This window comes from Pipistrellus hanaki (assembly GCF_964339955.1).
Source record: "Pipistrellus hanaki genome assembly, chromosome: 3".
Taxonomy (NCBI): domain Eukaryota; kingdom Metazoa; phylum Chordata; class Mammalia; order Chiroptera; family Vespertilionidae; genus Pipistrellus; species Pipistrellus hanaki.
In genome coordinates, this window is record NC_140505.1 from 90,375,622 (window position 1) to 90,395,772 (window position 20,151).

At 39.6% G+C, this 20,151-nt stretch overlaps 1 protein-coding gene and 1 long non-coding RNA gene across 14 annotated transcripts in view; one reads left to right on the forward strand and one right to left on the reverse strand.

Moving 5' to 3' along the window:
- The window catches only part of FAM168B (family with sequence similarity 168 member B), a 132,604-nt gene extending 112,901 nt beyond the window's left edge, over nucleotides 1-19,703 (forward strand). For 10 of the 13 annotated variants that reach the window (XM_084879593.1, XM_084879587.1, XM_084879598.1 and 7 more), the window contains 4 exons: nucleotides 11,415-11,557; nucleotides 11,678-11,855; nucleotides 14,732-14,856; nucleotides 15,252-19,702. In XM_084879593.1, coding sequence (XP_084735719.1) covers nucleotides 11,415-11,557; nucleotides 11,678-11,855; nucleotides 14,732-14,844 — 434 coding nt within the window. In that variant the 3' untranslated portion in view covers nucleotides 14,845-14,856; nucleotides 15,252-19,702. Of the gene's footprint in view, nucleotides 1-11,414; nucleotides 11,558-11,677; nucleotides 11,856-14,731; nucleotides 14,857-15,251 lie in introns of all 13 variants that reach the window. The other 3 variants (XM_084879595.1, XM_084879586.1, XM_084879592.1) reach the window with 1 other exon arrangement.
- Nucleotides 12,003-14,734, reverse strand: LOC311620294. Its single transcript, XR_014794676.1, has 2 exons — nucleotides 14,622-14,734; nucleotides 12,003-13,331 (listed from the first exon to the last, which is right to left on the reverse strand). It is a non-coding gene; the product is annotated as an uncharacterized lncRNA (long non-coding RNA).
- Nucleotides 19,704-20,151: the final 448 nt, after the last annotated feature.

The window sequence follows — 20,151 nt, forward strand, 5'->3', positions numbered from 1 at the left end:
GATTTTGTTTATTTGGGTCCTCTCTCTTTGTTTCTTGATTAGCCTGGATAGAGGTTCATCAATCTAGTTTATCCTTTCAAAGAACCAGCTGTTGGTTTTGTTGATCTTTTGTATTGTTTCATTGGTCTCTATGTCGTTTATCTCAGCTGTGATTGTTATTATTTCCTTCCTTCTTCTTACACTGGGCTTTTCTTGTTGCTCTTTTTCTAACTCTTTGAGTTGTAGAGTTAGATAATTTATTTCCATTTTTTTCTTGGTTTTTTTTGTAGTAGGGTTGTAGAGCTATGAACTTCCCCCTCAAGATTGCTTTTGTTGTATGTCACAGATTTTGGATTGTTGTGTTTTATTGTCATTTGTTGCCATGATGTTTTTTATTTTTTCCTTGATACCTCTGGTAACCCAGTCATTGTTTAATAACATTCCGTTTAGTCTCCATGTATTTGATTTCTTCAGATTATTTTTATTGTAGTTGATTTCAAGTTTTATGCCACTATGATCTGAGAAAATGCTTGATATGATTTCTATCTTCTTGAATTTGAAGAGACTTTGCCTATGTCCCAGCATGTGGTCTATCTTTAAGAATGTCCCATGTGCACTTGAGACGAATATATATTGTGTGGCTTTGAGGTGAAATGTTCTGAAGATGTCAATTAGTTCCATCTGGTCTAGTGAGTCATTTATGATTGATGTTTCTTTGCTGATTTTTTCTTTAGAGGATTTGTCCAAATGTGATAGTGGGGTATTAAAATATCCTACTATGATTGTATTGTTATTACTCTCTCCCTTAATGTCCTCCATGAGTTTTTTTGTTTGTTTTTTTGTTTAATGTATTTGGGTGCTCCTGTATTGGGTGCATATATGATTGCCAGGGTTATTTTTTTTTTTTGGATTGCTCCCTTTAGTTTTATGAAGTGGCCTTCATTATCTCTTGTTATGTCCTTCACTTTGAGATCTAATTTTTCAGATATAAGTATTGCTACCCCAGCTTTCTTTTTCTTTTCTTTTTTTTTCCATTTCCATTTGCCTGGAAAATCTTTTTCCATCCCTTCACCCTCAGTCTGTGTGCGTCTTTTTTTTTTTTTTTAATGGGATTCTTATATACAGCAGATATATGGTCTTGTTTCTTATCCAATTTGTTACCCTATGTCTTTTTATTGGAACATTTAATCCATTAACATTTAAACTTATTATTGATAGGTACTTGTTTGTCACCATTTTTATTTTTTATCCTTGTGTTCCTTCTTCGCTTCCTATTTCTTTTTTATTTTTACATTAGACCCTTTAGCATTTCTTGCATTGCTGGTTTGATGGTGATAAATGATAAATTCCTTTAGTTATTATTATTCCTTTAGTTATTATTATTATATTGTTATTATTCCCTTCCTTCTTCTTACACTGGGCTTTTCTTGTTGCTCTTTTTCTAACTCTTTGAGTTGTAGAGTTAGATAATTTATTTCCATTTTTTCTTGTTTTTTTTGTAGTAGGGTTGTAGAGCTATGAACTTCCCCCTCAAGATTGCTTTTGTTGTATGCCACAAATTTTGGATTGTTGTATTTTATTGTCATATTTTCATTTGTCTGTGAAGCTCCTGATTTTACCTTCAATTTTGATTGATAACCTTGCTGGTACTGTATTCTCGAATTCATACCCTTCCTTTGCATGATTTTGTATATTTCATCCTATTCCCTTCTGGCCTGATGAGTTTCTGTTGAGGAGTCATTTGCTAGTCTGATGGGGGTTGCTTGTATGTAACTTTCTGTCTCTCTTTGTCTGCTATTAACATTCTTACTTTGTTGTTGGTGTTTGCCAATTTAATTATAAGGTGCCTTGGTGTCGGTCTTTTGGGATTCATTTTGCTTGGGACTCTGTGAGCTTCTTAGATTTGTGTGGGTTTTTTCTTCCCTATATCAGGAAAGTTTTCTGTCATTATGTCTTCAATAATGGGTTTTCCATGCCATCCTCCGTTTTCTCTCCTTCTGGAACCCCTATTATGGGAATATTGTTTTGTTTTGTATTGTCCCAAATTTTGTAGGCTCTCCTCCTACTGTTTAATGTTTTCTTTTTTCTAGAAGCTGCTCTAGTTGGGTATTTTTTTTTTTTCATCTTGTCTTCTAGCTCACTGATGCGGTCCTCTGCTTCTTCTAGTCTACTTTTGATGCTTTCTATTGAGTTTTTCATAGTAGCGATGTCATCTTTCATTTCTTCTTTATTTCCTCTTGTTTCTTATTCATATTGTCAAATTTTTCTTCTATTCTTTTTTAATATTTTATCATCATTTCTCTGAATCCTTTCTCTGATAGGTGTCTTGCCTCTAATTCGTTTACTTCCTTTTCTGGTGATGCCTGCTTTTCTTTCATATGCGGGTTGTTTCTTTGTCTCCCCTAGTCTCTCTTTTCAGAATGTCTGGTTATGTAGTTCTCTCTTTCCTGCGTTGATTTAAAGGCACACAACATAACACAACTAGGTACAACACAGAAGGCAGTGAACAGAGTTGTATTCAAGATATTAATAACCTCCAATAAAGGTGACCACTAGAGAAAGACAAATTAGGGGATAGGAGAGAAAGAAGAAGACTAAAAAGAGAAGTGGGGAAAAGGAGTTTCAAAATGCAACTGGGAAAAGGAAAAAAAAAATAAGAGAGACAAGAATGAGACTAACAGAGAAAGGGGAATAAACTATACATATGGGGATAAAATTCTAATAGAACAAGCATTAATTCCAACAAATGCCAGCAACAGTACTTGGATATTAATACAAACTACAACACCCTCTAATATCATGCAAGGCACAGGAAAACAGAAATAAAATACAAGCAAATAAAAAATACCAAGCAACAACCACAACAAAAGAATAAGCAAAACAGCCAAAACCGGTTTGGCTTAATGGATAGAGCGTCAGCCTGTGGACTAGAGGTCCCTGACTCTGGTCAAGGGCATATACCTTTGTTGTGGGTACATCCCCAGTGGGGGTGTGGAAGATGTATTCTCTCTCATCAATGTTTCTAACTCTCTATCCCTCTCTCTTCCTCTCTATAAAAAATCAATAAAATGTATTTTTAAAAAGAATAAGCAAAACAATCTCACTAAAAGCATAAAAATTCAATATAATCAACATTCACGCAAACAACAACAAAAGGACAGAGAGAAAAACATTTTTTTTTATAGTTAAGACAGTGAAGAGAATGTTGTGTATGCTCTTGGAACAGAGGATTGGAAATTAGATATATAAGTAGGGTGAAAATTTTAGCAGGGGTTAAACAGAAAGAATAGGGACAATCTAAAGCAGGAAAGGGTTAAGATAAACAGGACACCAAAAGGGGAAGGTTAGGAAGAGAGTAATGTCGTAAAGGTCCTGTTGAGATAGGGTTAAATGATACTGAGGGAAAGATGAAGAACACTAATCCCAATGTAAAATAAAGAGAAAATAAAATGGCACTTAATAAAAAGAAAAAATGGTAAAAGGAAACAATAAAGGTAAAATAGCAGTAGTAATGCTGTTTGAAACTAAAAATGTAATAATTAAAAAGGTAAAATTAAGTGAGGAAAAAAATTCGTTTCTCAAGTAAAAGATGCAAAAAATGAAAATAAAATAAATAGCATAAAAAATGTACAGTAGTGATGGTCATTCACTTCCTCTGTTATACTGTTTGGCACACCTGTTTCTCAGTCCAGTCAGTATTGCAGTTCCCTGCATTCCACTGCACCTCAGTGTGGTAAGCTAGTCCTTATTTTTAAGTAGGCGGTTTCTTAATTTCTTGTGTTCCTTTATTTTTGATTAAATAAAACATAATTAAAAAGTCAGTTTGTAATTCAGCCCCTAGGTGGCCGTGTTTCTGGATTGACTTCCCTGTCTTTTTGGCTGCTCTAGCCTTCTTTCTCTATGGCCCTCAATACTGGTTTGTGGAAGTGGGCTGCCTTGGTTCTGGCTCCCAGATGGTCTCTCCCCGCTCTGATCCCCAGTTTCCAGAAAAGCAACTTCCCCCTGCAGTCTCTCAGGGTCTACCAAACTGGGTAGTCTTTGCTTAGTAATGAGAAGCAAGGAGGTGAAGGGGGAAAAGCCCAGGTGTACGAACGATGGGTCTGTGCACAAGTTCAAGTAGACTGCACACCTTTCTAATTCTTGTGCTCTCCCTCCGTGTCAGATCAGAATGGGTTGCTTTTTAGAGATTCCCTCTGTTACCAACCTTGAGGACTCCCTTCCACATTCACGGATCATGCCAGACCCAACAGCAGGGGACTTTTGTGGGCATAGACTTCCCGGGTCCTCAGGGTCTTGCAGTGTGCCTTTTCTCTGCTGCCACTACAGCCTCTGCACCCATCGCTGCAGCCACCACAACCACCATAGCTGGGATCCAGAATCCTCACGTTATCTCTGGCAAAATCTGACCTTTCCATGGTGGAGTGGAGCGCTCCTTTGAGTCCAAGTATTCATGCCACCTAGGACTGGTGTTCTGGGGCTCACGGCTGCTCGGCAGTCACCACAGCTATGGATATTCATGCCTTTTATAAGATCCACTTTTCCTTTCAAGATGGCGAGATTTCCCCATCCAAGCCTGTAGCTCCAGGAGGGGACCCATCCGCCTTGGGTGCTTCTCTTTTAAGGGAACCCTGTCCAGCAGTCTCCCACCTTCTCCTAGAGTTTGGCTGACCCTTAGCTTGCTAACAAACACTCCCAGTGCAATCCTCAGCTATTCTTTTTTTCTGCTCTGGGACAAGGCTCAGAACACGCCTGTCTATTCTGCTGCCATTTTCTCTCTCCCCTCCCCCCCTCCTCCCCTTGTTTTGTTTGCATTGAGATATTTAAGTATTCTCTTAGTTTAATGGACTTTGTATATTGAATTTTTACCTCAGTTGTAGAAAGTTCTCATCTATTATTTTTCTAAATAAGCTCTCTGCTTCTTTCTCCCTCTGTTCTTTTTCTGGAATACCCATTATCCTTATGTTGCCCTTTCTAATGGAGTTGGATAGTTCTCATAGAGTTCTTCATTTTTTTTTTTTTTTTGGGGGGGGGGGGGAATCATAGTTCTTTCTACTCACCTGCCTGAATTATTTGTAGATTTCTATCTGCCAGCTCACCATTCTCTCTTCTATATGATCTACTCTGGAACTCTCACAATTCTCTATTCCATATGATCTGCTATATTTCCAAAACATTCTCATCTCATTTATTGAGTTCTTCAGCTCCAGAATTTCTGCTTAGGTTTTTGTTAATTTACTTATTCTGCTTATTGATTTTATTCTTGAGCCCATTGAACTGAATTTATGAGTTTTCTTATACTTTCTTCACAATGCCTATTTTGAATTTCTCTTGGTTAGATTTCAGTCTCCTATGACTTTAAATGTGGTTTATGGAGAATTATTATTTTCTTTCTCTGCTACCATGTAACCATGATTTTTTATGGTGTTTGATGAGTTATTCCTCTGGGTACATTTGAAGTAGCCAATACCTTTTTTATTTTGGTATAGCTTTGTTGTTTACTTTAATCCTAAGAGTTCAACAGGTTGGTAATTAGAGGCCTTTTTTTTTAGTTTTCCAGTACATGGTGCCATTGCACACATTTTTGGTTTTTCCTACCTGACATGTCTCTCGATATATTTGAGAACCAGCGAACCAGGTGTCGCTGGTGCCTTGTCATTGCTGTTTGTTACTCTGGGATCACTAGTGTCTTATTGCTGCTAGTGTCGCTTATCAGATAGCGGTTGCCTCCACCATATCTGATGTCATCTGGTTGTGGGTACTGTTGTGGCAGTTGGATGGGGGTTGGAGGATGGAGAGGGCTGGGGTTGCCTGTGGTGCTATGACTGGTAGGCTGAAGTCATGTATGTTGTCTCTGTGGAGTAGCCAGAGTCATAGTCATGGGGAACAGGGTTGGAGGTGGCACCTCTGCTGTTCCCTCAGTGCCTACTACCTTATGTGTTTCAGCCTACCATTTTCAGTTGTACAGATGTGTGGATCTTTCCAATGTCATGGTGTGTTGGGTGAGGAGACTTTGTTGAGTCTTGAGATGCTTTACTTGTTACGGATAGAAGGGGAGAGATAAGGGAGCATTTCATGCCACCACATTGCTAATATCACTGCCATGCGTAATTCTTTTTTAAAAATAATGGACACTTAGGTTGCTTCCATACCTTGGCCATTGTAAATGATCCTGCAGTGAACATATGCTTTTTTGAATTAGTGTTTTGGGTTTCTTTGGATAAATATCCAGAAGTAGAATTGCTGGATCCTTCTTTGTCTCTTGGTATAAACTTTATCTGTTTTGTCTGGTATAAGTATTGCTACCCCAGCTTTTTTGTTTGTTTGTTTGTTTGTTTGTTTGTTTGTTTCTGTTTTCATGAAATATCTTTTGCATCCTTTTCCTTTCAATCTGTGTCTTTTGATTTGAAACAAGTCTCTTGTAGTTAGCATATGTTAAGGGTCTTATTTTGTTATTCATTCAGCTGCCATATGTCTTTTGATTTGAACATTAAATCCATTTGCATTTAAAATAATTGTTGATAGATATGTATTTATTGCCATTTTATTCATATTTTCTATCTTTTTAAAATTTTTATTAAAGAAGACTTTTTAACATTTTTTGTAATGTTAGTTAGGAGGTGATGAACTGTTTAGCTTTTTCTTTTCTGAGACGTTCTTTATCTACCCTTTGATTCTAAATGGAGTTTTGCTGGGTAGAGTAATTTTGTTTGTGAGTCCTTGCTTTTAATCTCTTTGAATATTTTGTGCCAACCCTTTCTGGCCTGCAAAGTTTCTATTGAGAAATCAGCTGACAGTCTTATGGAAGCTCCCTTGTAGATAACTGTTTTTCTCTTGCTACTTTTAATATTCTCTCTTTAACCTTTGGCATTTTAATTATGATGTGCCTTGGTGTTTGCCTCTTTGGGTTCATCTTGTTTGGAACTCTGTGCTTCCTGGACTTTTATGTCTATTTCCTTTATCAGATTAGGAAAGTTTTGTAACATTATTTTTTGTTTGTTTGTTAATCCTCACCCAAGGATACTTTTTTCATTTATTTTTAGAGAGAGTGGAAGGGAGGGGGAGAGACAAAATCATTTGGCATTTGTCTTTCTCTGTCTGACTTATTTCACTCAGAGAGAAACATCAATGTAAGAGAGACACATTGATTGCTTGCCTCCTACACATGCTCCAAATGGGGCCAGGGATCAAGCCTGCAACCGAGGTATATGTCCTTGACCAGAATTGAACCTGGGACCCTTCAGTCCATGGGCTGATGCTCTAACCTCTGAGCAAACCAGCTAGGGCACATCATTATTTTTTCAAACAGGTTTTCAGTTTCTTGCTCCTCCTCCTCCTCCTCCTCCTCCTCCTCCTCCTCCTCCTCCTTCTCCTCCTCCTCCTCCTCCTCCTCTTCCTCTTCTTCTTTCTTCTTCTTCTTCTTCTTCTTCTTCTTCTTCTTCTTCTTCTTCTTCTTCTTCTTCTTCTTCTTTCTTCTTTCTTCTTTCTTCTTTCTTCTTTCTTCTTTCTTCTTTCTTCTTTCTTCTTCGTGTTGTCATGATATGAATGTTGGTAAGCTTGAAGTTGTCCCAGAGGATTCTTATAGTATCTTCATTTTTTTTTTTTTCTTCTTTCTTTTTACTGTCCTGAGGGGTGTTTTCTGCTTTCTTACCTTTCAAGTCACTAATTTGATTCTTACAATGATTCTTCATTTAAGTTAGTGTATTCTTCATTTATAACTGGATCTTTCTTGTGTTTCCTATCTCCATTTTTACATTGCTATCTATTTATTGAAGTTCTCACTGAGTTTTTCTACATTTTCACAAAGTTCAGTGAGTATTCTTACAACCAGTGTATTGAGCTTCGCTTCTGGTAGATGGCTCATTTTAATTTTGTTTAGCTCTTTTTCTGAAATGTTTTTCTGTTCTTTCATTTGGAACATGTTTCATTTGTGTCATTGTTTTGGCTACTTTCCTGTTTTTGTTTTTACGTGTGAAGTAGAGCCACTATGTCTTCTAGTCTTGGTAGAATGGTCTTATGTAGCAGGTGTCTTTTAGGACACAGTGGCTCAGTCTCCGCAGTAACCTGAGCTGGGCACTCCAGATAGTACTCCTTGTGTGAGTTGTGTGCACCCCCTTGATCAGGTGTGAGTACTGGCTGGGACCACTAGAGGATATGTTGTGCAAGGGCCTACCCCGTGGAGCAGAACTCACTTCATTGGGGCTTAGGTACCTTCTGAGTCCACCTCTTGAGTGTGTCTCTTATGTAGGTGGTTTGATGGTGTTTTGATGTGGTCTGAAGATGTCCACCTGGTGCACTGGTTCTTGAGCTTCCTAATAGTTGTAGTCCAAGATCAACTGCTGCTTGTGCTCTCCCCAGGGCCACCTGGCATGAGCTACAAAGCAATCTTTAGATGGTTTCTACTTGTGCTGGCCTTGGAGTTGTCCAAGATAGGCCAAGCTGCAAACCAAGTTAGGCTGCTGTTAATGTCAGGTCTGGGGCCACTTAGAAGAGGTATGGGGTACACAGAAGTTAGATGGTGGTTGTTTGAGAGATTTTAGGAAAATCTGCAACATGAGTTAAGACAGGCAGTTATTAGGAAAAGCCACTGGAAAGGGTTTGGGTGGTCCAGCAAGTTGGGTGGGACAGGGTTGCAGGGAATCACCAGGTTGATGGAGATTCAGATATTGCGGCCTCTTCTGGGCTGTGTGGGAGTGCTCAGCAAAGAAACAATGGCTTCTGCCAGTACTTCTGTCTGTGGAGAAAGCTGCCCCTCCAACTCTTGCCCTAATGCCAAATAATGGAGTTCTTTCCCACTTATCCCTGGCACATTTTGAGCTTCCGCCCCAGTGCTGGAGCTCATAGTGCATGAGTTCAAGTAAGTTCCTGCATAGGCTTTTTAAGGAACATCTGGGACTTCAAGAGCCCTTTGTCTCACTCAGCTATAACCCTTGCAGGTTTTCACAGTTAAAAATTATGGGGACTTCTTTTGCCAAAACCGGTTTGACTCAGTGGATAGAGCATTGGCCTGCGGACTGAAAGGTCCCAGGTTCAATTCCGATCAAGGGCATGTACCTTGGTTGCGGGCACATCCCCAGTAGGGGGTGTACAAGAGGCAGATGATTGATGATTCTCTCTCATTGATGTTTCTAACTCTCTATCCCTCTCTCTCCCTCTCTGTAAAAAATCAATAAAATATTTATTTTTAAAAAAATTTATGGAGATTTCTCCTGCCACTAGGACTCCTTGCTCCACAATTTAGATATTCTTCCCGATTTTTGCTATGTGTACCAGTTAATAATGCAGATTTTTTTTTCAATAGATGGAGTTACACATATGGTGATATATATGTGAGTTGATATGTATGCTATTTTGTTGTTTTGACAGCAAGCTTCAAAACTTTATGTGTTTGGGAGGGGGGATAAGGACACACATGTAATACCTTAATCAATAAAGAAAAGAAAAAAAACTCATGTGTCAAATTTGTTGAAGGTGTTAGCATCATATATATTTTTACACTTAAACATGTCGAATTCTGTGCCAAAAAATAACTTTTGCAGGAAGTTTTAATTCTTTATTTTGAAGAAAAAGTTATCTTATACTTTAGGAAGCTTATGGTGAACATGCTCCATCTCAAAATGCTTTAAAAGTGATAATTTTGATGTAAAAGACAAAGAACGTCCAAGTCAACCAAAAAAGTTTGAAGACCAAGTATTATTTGATAAAGATGTGTAACAAACTCAAAAACAACTTGCAGAAAGATTAAATGTTGCTCAGCAAACAATTTCCAATTGTTTACAAGCGATGGGAAAGATTTTAAAGGAAGGAAAAGGGGTGCCACATCAACTGAACAAAACACAAATGGAAAACTGAAAAGTCATCAGTAAAATGTTGATCCAACGACACGAAAGAAAGTCTTTTTTGCATCAAATTGTGACTGGTGATGAAAAATGGATCTATTTTGAGAATCCCAAATGCAAAAAATCATGGGTTGATCCAGGTCAACCATCAATATCAACTGCAAGGCCAAATCGCTTTGGAAAGAAGACAATGCGTAGAAGACATTTGGTAGGATCAGGAAGGTGTGGTGTATTATGGAAGACAATGCTCTGCATTTGGTAGGATCAGGAAGGTGTGGTGTATTATGGGCTTCTAAAATCAGGTGAAACTGTTAATACTGATTGCTACTGACAACAAATAATCAAGTTGAACCACGCTTTGATCGTGAAACAACCAGAATAGTCCAGAAGATACAGCAAAGTAATTTTGCTTCAAGATAATACACCATCACACACTTCAAAACCAGTTACAGATACATTAAAAGATCTTACCTAGGAAGTATTAACCCACCTGCTGTATTCACCAGACCTTGCTCCTTTAGATTACCACTTGTTCCAATTGATGGCACACACACTTTCTGAGCAGCACTTCAAAATGTATGAAGAAGTCTCGGAATGGATTGCCTCAAAACAAGAAAAGTTCTATTGGGACAGTATCCACAAATTACCTGAAAGATGGGGGAAATGTGTAGCTACCAATGGACATTACTTTGAATAAAGCACTTTTGATGTTTCTGAAATTATTGTGTTTTCTTTGATTACAAAATCTGCCATAATTAACTGGTACACCTAGTAACTGCTTCATGTGGTTGTGGGACCAGCCCATTCAGCATCTTCATCCCTCATATCAGTCTGATGTAGCTTCTTCTTTATGTCCTTAGTTATAGGACACCTATCTGTTCAGCTAGATTTCAGGTGTTCTGAGTAATAGTTCTGTAGTTAAGTTGTAATTCTGATGTGATTGTGGGAGGTTTTAGTACTGAGTTTACTAAACTGGTAAACTCGACTGGTTGCTCATGCTTATTTCTCTAAAACAAAATTTTATATAAGTGAAATTATGGAACTAATGCCATAGTATGTCCCAAGAAGGCTGTACCAATTTATATTCCATCAGGAGAGGTATTTTTTCCCTTTTTCTATATGAGTGTACTTTTAAAAAAAAATCATTATTTTATTTCAGAGAGGAAGGGACAGGGAGAGACAGATAGAAACATCAGTGATGAGAGAGAATCATTGATTGATCACCTCCTGCACACCCCATTCCAGGGATTGAGCCCACAACCTGGGCATATGCCCTGACCAAGAATCGAACCATGACCTCCTGGTTCATAAGTAGATGCTCAACCACTGAGCCATGAGGACCAGCTGAATGTACTTTCAGTATAACTTTTTCCTTTTGTCTTTATTCCTTCTTCCCAAGTGACTCCCACCCTACACACATATTCTTATACAGTAAGTAATGAAGTCAGATCTTAGTGGAGCTCATATGGGCCACACTGGTGTCATATCTAGTATGGTCAGGGCTGGAAAACTGATTTGCTTCTCACTGTATACTTGGTTCCTTCCCTTTGGCTGGCAAATGTGGATTTCTGAAAAGTTCATTGAGCTTCTTTGTTTCAGGTTACACTCCTGGCACACCTTACAAAGTGTCCTGTTCCCCCACCAGTGGGGCAGTGCCACCGTATTCCTCCTCCCCCAACTCATACCAGACTGCTATATACCCTGTGCGAAGTGTCTACCCCCAGCAAAGCCCATATGCACAGGTAGGCTTTGGGTGCACTGTGAGGCTTTTGATACTATTCTTGGGCTTATGTAGATCCCGTCTGGGGTCTTACCCACTGGGTGTAGAGTTCTGTTGCAGTTGTCTTTCTTCCTCCCCACAGCAAGGTCCATTCTACACACAGCACCTGTATGCAGCACCCCCTCACGTCATCCACCACACCACAGTGGTGCAGCCCAACGGTATGCCGGCGACAATGTACGCTGCTCCCATCACTCCTCCGAGAGGCAACGGGGTCACCATGGGTATGGTGGCTGGGACCACTATGGCCATGTCAGCAGGTGAGTCAACTCTAGATTTCCTGTTCTATGGTGTCGTGAGAGCTCACTAATATTCTGACCCCTGGCCTTAATATTTCATGTCTAGAATTGCGTAGAAGGATATATTCTTTAGGGAAGGAATAGCATATTATATTTTTCTTCCCTTCCTCCCTCCCCCCCCCCCCTTCTCCTTTCAGTTGAGACAAGACAAGAGTGGGGATTAGAGTAATAAATCATGAACTAAATACCCTCCTGGTAGAGTATGACTGAATAGCACTTTCTGAATTTCAGAAGGCTACTTTGTTGACAGTAGTAACTAGGAGTAACCAGATATCCTCTGTGAGCAGATCTCCTTTGTAAAGCAGAAGAGCAACTTTGTATTCTGGGGTATTGGACCTCGTGTAACCCCTTTTAGTATGGGTTCCTTTGCAGTGTTTCTTTAGTATGGGTTCCAAATTGTCTGTCTAGGAAAGCTAGTCCTGTGTTAATAGACATCACAGCTACTTGTAGAAATCCTTTGGCATTCATTGACTTTATTTCCCAAGGAAAATAAACCACTGAGAGATGCAAACCCTGGCTAGGATAGGCACATCTGCCTGGAGCCCTGGCACCTCTGTGGCAGGGGCCAGGTACACACGATGCACTTGGTTGGCCAGGGCTGGGATTTTTTAAAAAAAATATTGTTCCCTCTATGTTTTCTACTTTATTTCAATGTAAGAAAATCATGCCAGAGAGAAAGATGTTTCTTCTTAGTCTCTATTTTATTTGGTTTTCCTATACTTATCTTTGAAGGCAAAAGAGATTATACTTTCAGTCATGTATAGACAGAAAGTACATGTTTTCGACAGGTAGGGGGAAGGAAAGACAGGTCTGGGATGAGTGTGGGTTAGGAGACAGGAGAGTGAAAAGAGTGAAGGCTGTTATTTTTGAGGTAGTTCTTGTCTGCAAATGGACTCAGATAATCACTGCCTTTTTTTCAGGTTAGGGAAAAATACATTTAGCTTAATGCACTCTGAAGTTTATATGGTTTGGAATCTTCCTCAATCCCTCTCTTCCATTTTTTGTTTCATATAGTAATTCAATAGTGTTAAGTATATTTACACTCTTGTAAAACATCTCCAGACTTGCAAAACTGAAGCGCTATTCCCACTAAACAACTTTCCTTTCTCCCTACCTGCCAACCCCTGACATCGCCATTCTATTTTCTGCCTTTATCAGTGACTACTCTAGGGACTTCAGATAAGTGGAATCGTACAGTACTTGTCTTTTTGTAACTGTTTTTTTTTTTCACCTAGCATAATGTTCTCAAGGTTCATGTGAGTTGTATTATAGCATGTGACAAATTTCTTCCCTTTTAAGGCTTAATATTTTTATTTTGTCTCTTATCATCTAATCCACAAAAATAATTAAGTATGCTTATATGATGGGAAGACACAAAGGTTTTCACAAATGTATTACCATTATGAGCTTTCTGTGTTTGTACATCTTTGAGTAGTTCTTATATTGGGTCGGCAACTAAGTAATTGCGGGTTTCACACACATATGGCTTCAGTTGAATTTTTAGGTTTTGCAGACGTAGTACAAATGTAAAACACATTTTGTTATTTGATAGTTGGCTATTCAGCTGTTAATCAGTAAAAAAAGTTTTTTGATCTGTTTTGTAGTTTTGGTTTGGCGTTCGTTGAAAAATGGAAAATCAAAAGGAACATTTTCGTCATATTTTGCTTTTTTATTTCCGCAAAGGGAAAAACACATCGCAAGCTCATAAAAAGTTATGTACTGTTTATGGTGACGAAGCCTTAAAAGAACGGCAGTGTCAAAATTGGTTTGCCAAGTTTCATTCTGGTGATTTTTCACTCAAAGATGAAAAACGCTCTGGTCGTCCAGTTGAAGTTGATGACGCCCTAATCAAAGCAATAATCAATTCGGACTGTCACAGTACAACACGTGAGATTGCAGAGAAGCTTCATGTATCACATACATGCATTGAAAATCACTTAAAACAACTTGGCTATGTTCAAAAACTCGATACATGGGTTCCTCACGAACTGAAAGAATCACAGTTAACGCAACGCATTAGCAGCTGCGATTTGCTAAAGAAACGTAATGAAAATGATCCATTTTTAAAACAACTGATAACTGGCGATGAAAAATGGGTTGTTTACAACAATATCAAGCGGAAAAGATCGTGGAGCAGGCCAGGTGAACTAACTCAAACAACATCAAAAGCTGATATTCATCAAAAGAAGGTTTTGTTATCAGTTTGGTGGGATTACAAAGGAATTGTCTACTTTGAACTCTTACCACCCAACTGAACGATCAATTCTGATGTCTACATTGAACAACTAACGAAATTAAACAATGCAGTTGAAGAAAAGCGGCCCAAATTGACAAATCGAAAAGGTGTTGTATTCCATCATGACAATGCAAGGCCACACACATCTTTGGTCACTCGGCAAAAATTAATGGAGCTTGGTTGGGATGTTTTGCCACATCCACCATATAGTCCTGACCTTGCACCATCTGATTACTTTTTGTTTCGATCTTTACAAAACTCCTTGAATGGTAAAAATTTCAATAATGATGATGATGTCAAATCGTACCTGATTCAGTTTTTTGCTAATAAAAACCGGAAGTTTTTTGAACGTGGAATTATGATGCTGCCTGAAAGATGGCAAAAGGTCATTGATCAAAATGGGCAATACATTACAGAATAAAGTTATTTAGTTCCATGAAAAAATTGTCTTTGATTTTCTTTAAAAAATCCGCAATTACTTAGCTGCCGACCCAATATAATCAGAGTTCTGACAGCAGTCAAGGTCCAAGGCCCTTTCCTTCTTCCTTACCTCCTTCCTTGTCAGAGGCAGCTATTTGCCATACACTCCTCTTTCTTGCAGGTACCTTGCTGACTGCCCACTCCCCAACTCCTGTCGCCCCCCATCCAATCACTGTGCCCACGTATCGGGGTCCAGGAACGCCCACCTACAGCTATGTGCCCCCTCAGTGGTGATCACCTGCAAATGTAAGTGACCGGAGAAGCCTAGTTTGGCTCTTGTCTAAAGTGCATTTCCCCCAACCCAGTGGAAAATGGCAAACCTTTCATAATTTAAGCATTAATGAGAAAAATGCTACCTGACTGTTCATCCAAGTGTTTAAATTTTTGCTCATATTGGGTCTGTTCAAAGTAGAAGAAAGAAGGAAACCATTTAGTACTTGCTGTACCTTGTACCCGCCTCCTTCAAAATAAGTAGTATTCCAGTTATAATTGGAAACCTCTGTGAGGTCCATGGATATCAGGAACATTTTCCTTCTGCTGCCCTTTTTGGATTTCATCCTCCTCTAATTGAAATACCTCCTTTTCATAGCAGCAATGCCAAAGGAGCTCTGTGATTGTGTGTCTTTCTCTTTCCTGCCCAGGTTTGAGGATGAAGCTGTGCAGTCACATCCTGGATATTCTACAGCTGGTACTGCAGGCCTCATGCCTCAACCAGGACTTTCTTCTTAATTCTTTCTACATTTAGCTAAATACTACTACTGCCCAGCCTTGCAGATCTCAGCATCATTAATCTCCAACTAACTATGGGTTGGTCTTTAAGCAATTCCTGTTTTAGGGCTGTCTTGCAATTTTTTTTAGCTAACTATAATGATGAAAAGGGAGTATTAATGTATTCTGAAATTATATTTAGTTGAATGCATGTTTAAAAAGCAAACACACACAAACACAAAAAAAACACCTTGCCCAGACTACCTGCAGTGACTGATGCAAAGCCATTATATGCAAAATCCAAGGGAATAGAAAATATTTTATAACTTGTATCACTAATGCAATGTTGTAATGTATGCAGAGTCTTAAAGATATAAGTATTAAAGTGAAGTTCTTCATAGAGCATCTGAAATCTCTTAAGTGATTCTTCAACCTTTGGGGTTGATGTAGGTTGCCAGTTGGAAACATGAAATTTTAGTTTTTATCCATGTGTTTATTTCATACTTATTGCACTGGGAGAGAATTGTAGGGACCAAGAGAGTATAGGGTGGGCCACCGCTACCTGGGGTAGCCAGGTTAATGGGCATCACTATCTTTTCATTTAGGGTTGTAGGGTCAGTTTGATACCAACATTCTTAAAAGATTATCATGAAAGACTAGAGTTGTATGGCCAGTACATTTAGGGGCAGATAGCAGTTTGTCTATCAGAAAAGCAGTTTTCTCTGGATTGCTATGTAAATTACCATTACAAAGCTCTTTACATATAGAGATGCTGTTTTCTATATCTGTATTGGAAAAGCCCTATGTAGAATTAAGTTATTTTCCTAGGATGGACGATACGTGAAATAAACAGAAAAAATTTGGATGAGGTATTGTTCTCTTCTTTATTTAGTTTAGAAAATCATTTCTCTTTTTTTCTTTGCTGAGAAATATTTGAGTTAGCCGAAAATATATGGAGGCATTGCTGTTCTTTCCCCCACAAAGAAGAGTAAGATTTTAGCTGTGTGTTCTGAAGAAAGTTGTGTATTTAAGAACTATTAAAAAGGGAACAAAACTTTATTTGAAATTGATTACTTGTAGAGAGGTGGGGCTGCCACTATGTTTAGGCCTATCCACTTGATGGAGACTTAGTCCTCTGAGACCATCTGGAGTCGGGTATGGGGAGGTCTAATTCCATTATCTGTGAGCCTCTTTTGCCATCTCTTCTGGCAAGTGACAGCGCTCAGCACAAAGCAGGTATGGACAACAAAGGGTTAGGCAGCGCAAAATGCATTTGTCTGCCAGGGATTATTACGGAATGGATAATGTGTTTATAATATGAATATTGTATATAAGAAATTGAGGAATTTTTTCTTTTTTTGCCTACATGGGTTCAACTTATATTGATGGGCGTGAGTCTGTTCTTAGATAGAGTCACAGGGAGTGTGAGGAGAGGGTTTGTCTCATCTCAGCAGTTTGTTAGGCAGCTGGGGGGAGTATGCCTCTGTTCTACCCCATCATTGTTTCAAGTGCTCTGTGCTTTTGTTGGGGGAGGGGATTCTATTCTTCTTATGTCTCTGGTGACAAAGTCAGGGCTCTAACTCTGGTTAGGCTTTCAATCAGATTGGTGAATGGAAGCCTTTGGTAACCTAATTTTTTATAATAAGTATTCTTTGTAATTTTTTTCTCACATCATATTTTATAGTAAGTTTAGGAATATTTTTGCATGGATCATGTAAAGAAAAAAATTCCTTATTCCTAATACCTGTTAACATAGTGTGTTTACTAAAAAGAACTTTAAATTGCTTCATAAGCACTTAACCAATGTGTGTGTGTACAGTTTGTGCACACTTCTTAAACTTTGTGTTGTAATTCCATCTGTATAGTGGATGGTTTGCAATATCAACAGATTCCAGGGACAAGTAACAGAAACCTCAGTTTCCTCAAGTTAAAGAAGTTGATATAAGAAAATGTAATTTTTAGAGTATGCTTTTAAAATGCCCCCCCCCCAAAAAAAATGAGAATACACACACACACACATACACACACACAGTCTACCTAGGGATGGAGTAATTTGAAATCAAGGGGAATCTATTAGAAGTTATATAAGGATATTTCTTCAGGTTTGCTTGAGACTTAGGGTAAGTGTTTTCATGAGCACTAAATTAAATGGTGTTTTTAAGAGAAAGCAGAATGGGTTGCATTTCCCCCTATTTATATCAGTATCATTACATTTTCCCCCTAATTTTCTTTTTAAATCTTTTCCCTTTTGTCAAGTTGAGCTGAGAGACTTTATCAGATAGTATTGTGTTACGGAATATGTCTTTTCAGTTGAAACTATCAGGGCATCAGCTATCAAATATGATGGTGAGAGGTAGACCTTGTCTAGTATGTATGAATCTGGACTTACAGATAGTAAAAGTATTATTGGTTGTAATTTTAGCAGAGTTTCAAATTCTTCCTAGTAAAATTAATTAAGGAATTATAAACTTGTATAATTATTATAAACTTGTATAATTTGATATTCAAAGCACAACAGTGGAACATTTAAAGAAATTTTGCTTCCTAATTTGAGAGCCCTTTAACTGCATTATAGTTCTTTTAGAAATTGAGACAGGCAAGCAAAAGATCCTAATTCCTATTAACATGGACATTATCATGGATATTTAATTTGTTTTGTTTTTACAGCCTTTTTCCTAAAGTTTAGAGGGTCCATTTCTCTGCTTATGGGAATGCTCTAGACTGGATAACTGAGTGTTTAGTGATGAGCAAGCCATGATCCTATTAACTTGCTGCCTCCGAGAAGGAAGGATAACATCAGGGCCAGGGCCTGGTAAACAGACACATAGGTACTTCTAGAACCTTTTATGTTTCTTATGTTAAATCTTTTCAGTGCCTTCTTGTTGGTGTGGTTATTAGGCCTACCAATTGCTATTCTGTGACTTCCTTGTGTACAAAGCAAACATAGCATTTACAGGAGAGTGAGGAAGATCCTAAAGCTTGGGATGGGCACCTGGTTATTAAGCATCCTGTCCTTCCCAAGCTGGGCAGACAATGCCTGGCTCTCTCTGGTAGCATCATGACTTTAGAAATGAGAGGAAATATATCCTTAAGGCACTTTGGATGTGCAAATATCTGGCAATGTTGTTCCTTTATGTGGGTTTCCATGAGTGTACCTGCCAGTGATTGATTGTGGAAGGATAGTAAACACAGGCCACTTCAATAGTGGGCCCTGCTTTAAAAAGGAGCCCAAATTTCTCCTGTCCTTTGGAAACAGCAATACTTGGACCAATTAGGACACCTTCTCTCCATCTGGCAGCTGTGCGCCTTAGTCATTGCTAGCCTGAGCATTGCCCATATAGGACAAGACACCTGTCTGATACCCTCCATTGCAAGGGTGGTTTAAGGATGCATCGCTTGAGGTGGGAGGCAACTTCTGATCCTTCTCTTATGCTTTCTATGGAATGGGGATAATCTGTAAAGAGGAGTGTGGTTAGCTTAGAGAAGGGCAGGCTGTTTAGCTTTCCTCTCTGGCAAATTTCAAGTGTGTGTGTGTGACCATCTCTCTTGAGCAGACTGCAGATGACACGCTTCAGAGGAGGGTCTGATCTTTTCAGTTAGAAAGTTGTAAGTTGATCTTAGATGTTTCAGAGAATTTATTTTTTTATCCACTCTATTCACTTGAACAGAAAACCTGTGGTGTCATCCTATCTAATAAAAGAGAAACATGCAAATTAACTGTACCTCTGCTACGCCCACAAGCCAATCAGGAGCGAGTATTCAAATTAACCCAACAAATATGGCAGTGGCCACAGAGCTGGAGAGAACAGGAAGCTTGAGTTGCCCCCAGCAATGGAGTAAGCCAAGCTTCCTGCAGCCCTGGCCTGACCTGGCCTCTGCTTAAGGCTACAAAGTTTCAATTGTAGACGATAAATAAATCCCAGATACCAGGCCTCTGCTTGGGTCGATGGGGGGGGATATAGCAGGCCTGAAAACCATTACAACCCCTCACCCATGTTGCCCCATGCCCCAAGGGAACCCCCACCCTGATCCAGGACACCCTTTCAGGACAAACCAACTGGCCCCCACCAGGCCTGTATCCTATCTAATAAAAGAGTAATATGCAAATTGACTATCACTCCAACACACAAGATGGCTGCCCCCATATGAACACAAGATGGCCACCACAAGATGGCCAGCAGGGGAGGGCAGTTGGGAAGAACCAGGCCTTCAAGGGAGGACAGTTGTGAGCAATCAGGCCATCAGGGAAGGGCAGTTGGAAGGGACCAGGCCTACAAGGGAGGGCAGTTGGGGACAATCAAGCCTGCAGGGAGGGCAGTTAGGGGTAACCAGGCTGGCAGAGGAGGGAAGTTGGGGGTGACTGGGCCTGCAGGAAAGGGCTGTTGCGGGGACCCAGGCCTGCAGGGGAGAGCAGTTGGGGGTGACCAGGCCTACAGGGGAGGACATTGGGGGAGGGGGGAGGACCAGGCCTGCGGGGGAGGGCAGTTAGGGGTGACCAGGCTGGCAGGGGAGGGCAGTTAGGGGCAGTCAGGCTAGCAGGGGAGCAGTTAGACATCAATCAGGCTGGCATGGGAGTGGTTAGGTGGTGATCAGGCTGGCAGGCAGAAACATTTAGGGGCAATCAGGAAGGCAGGCAGGCAAGTGTTGGGAGCCAGCATCCTGGATTGTGAGAGGGATGACTGACTGCCTATTTAGGCTCGATCCTACCGGGATCCTACCTAAACAGGCAGTTGGACATTCCTCAAGGGTCCCAGACTGGAGACAGTGCAGGCTGGGCTGAGGGACACCCCCCACCCTCCTGTGCATGAATTTCATGCATCGGGCCTCTAGTCA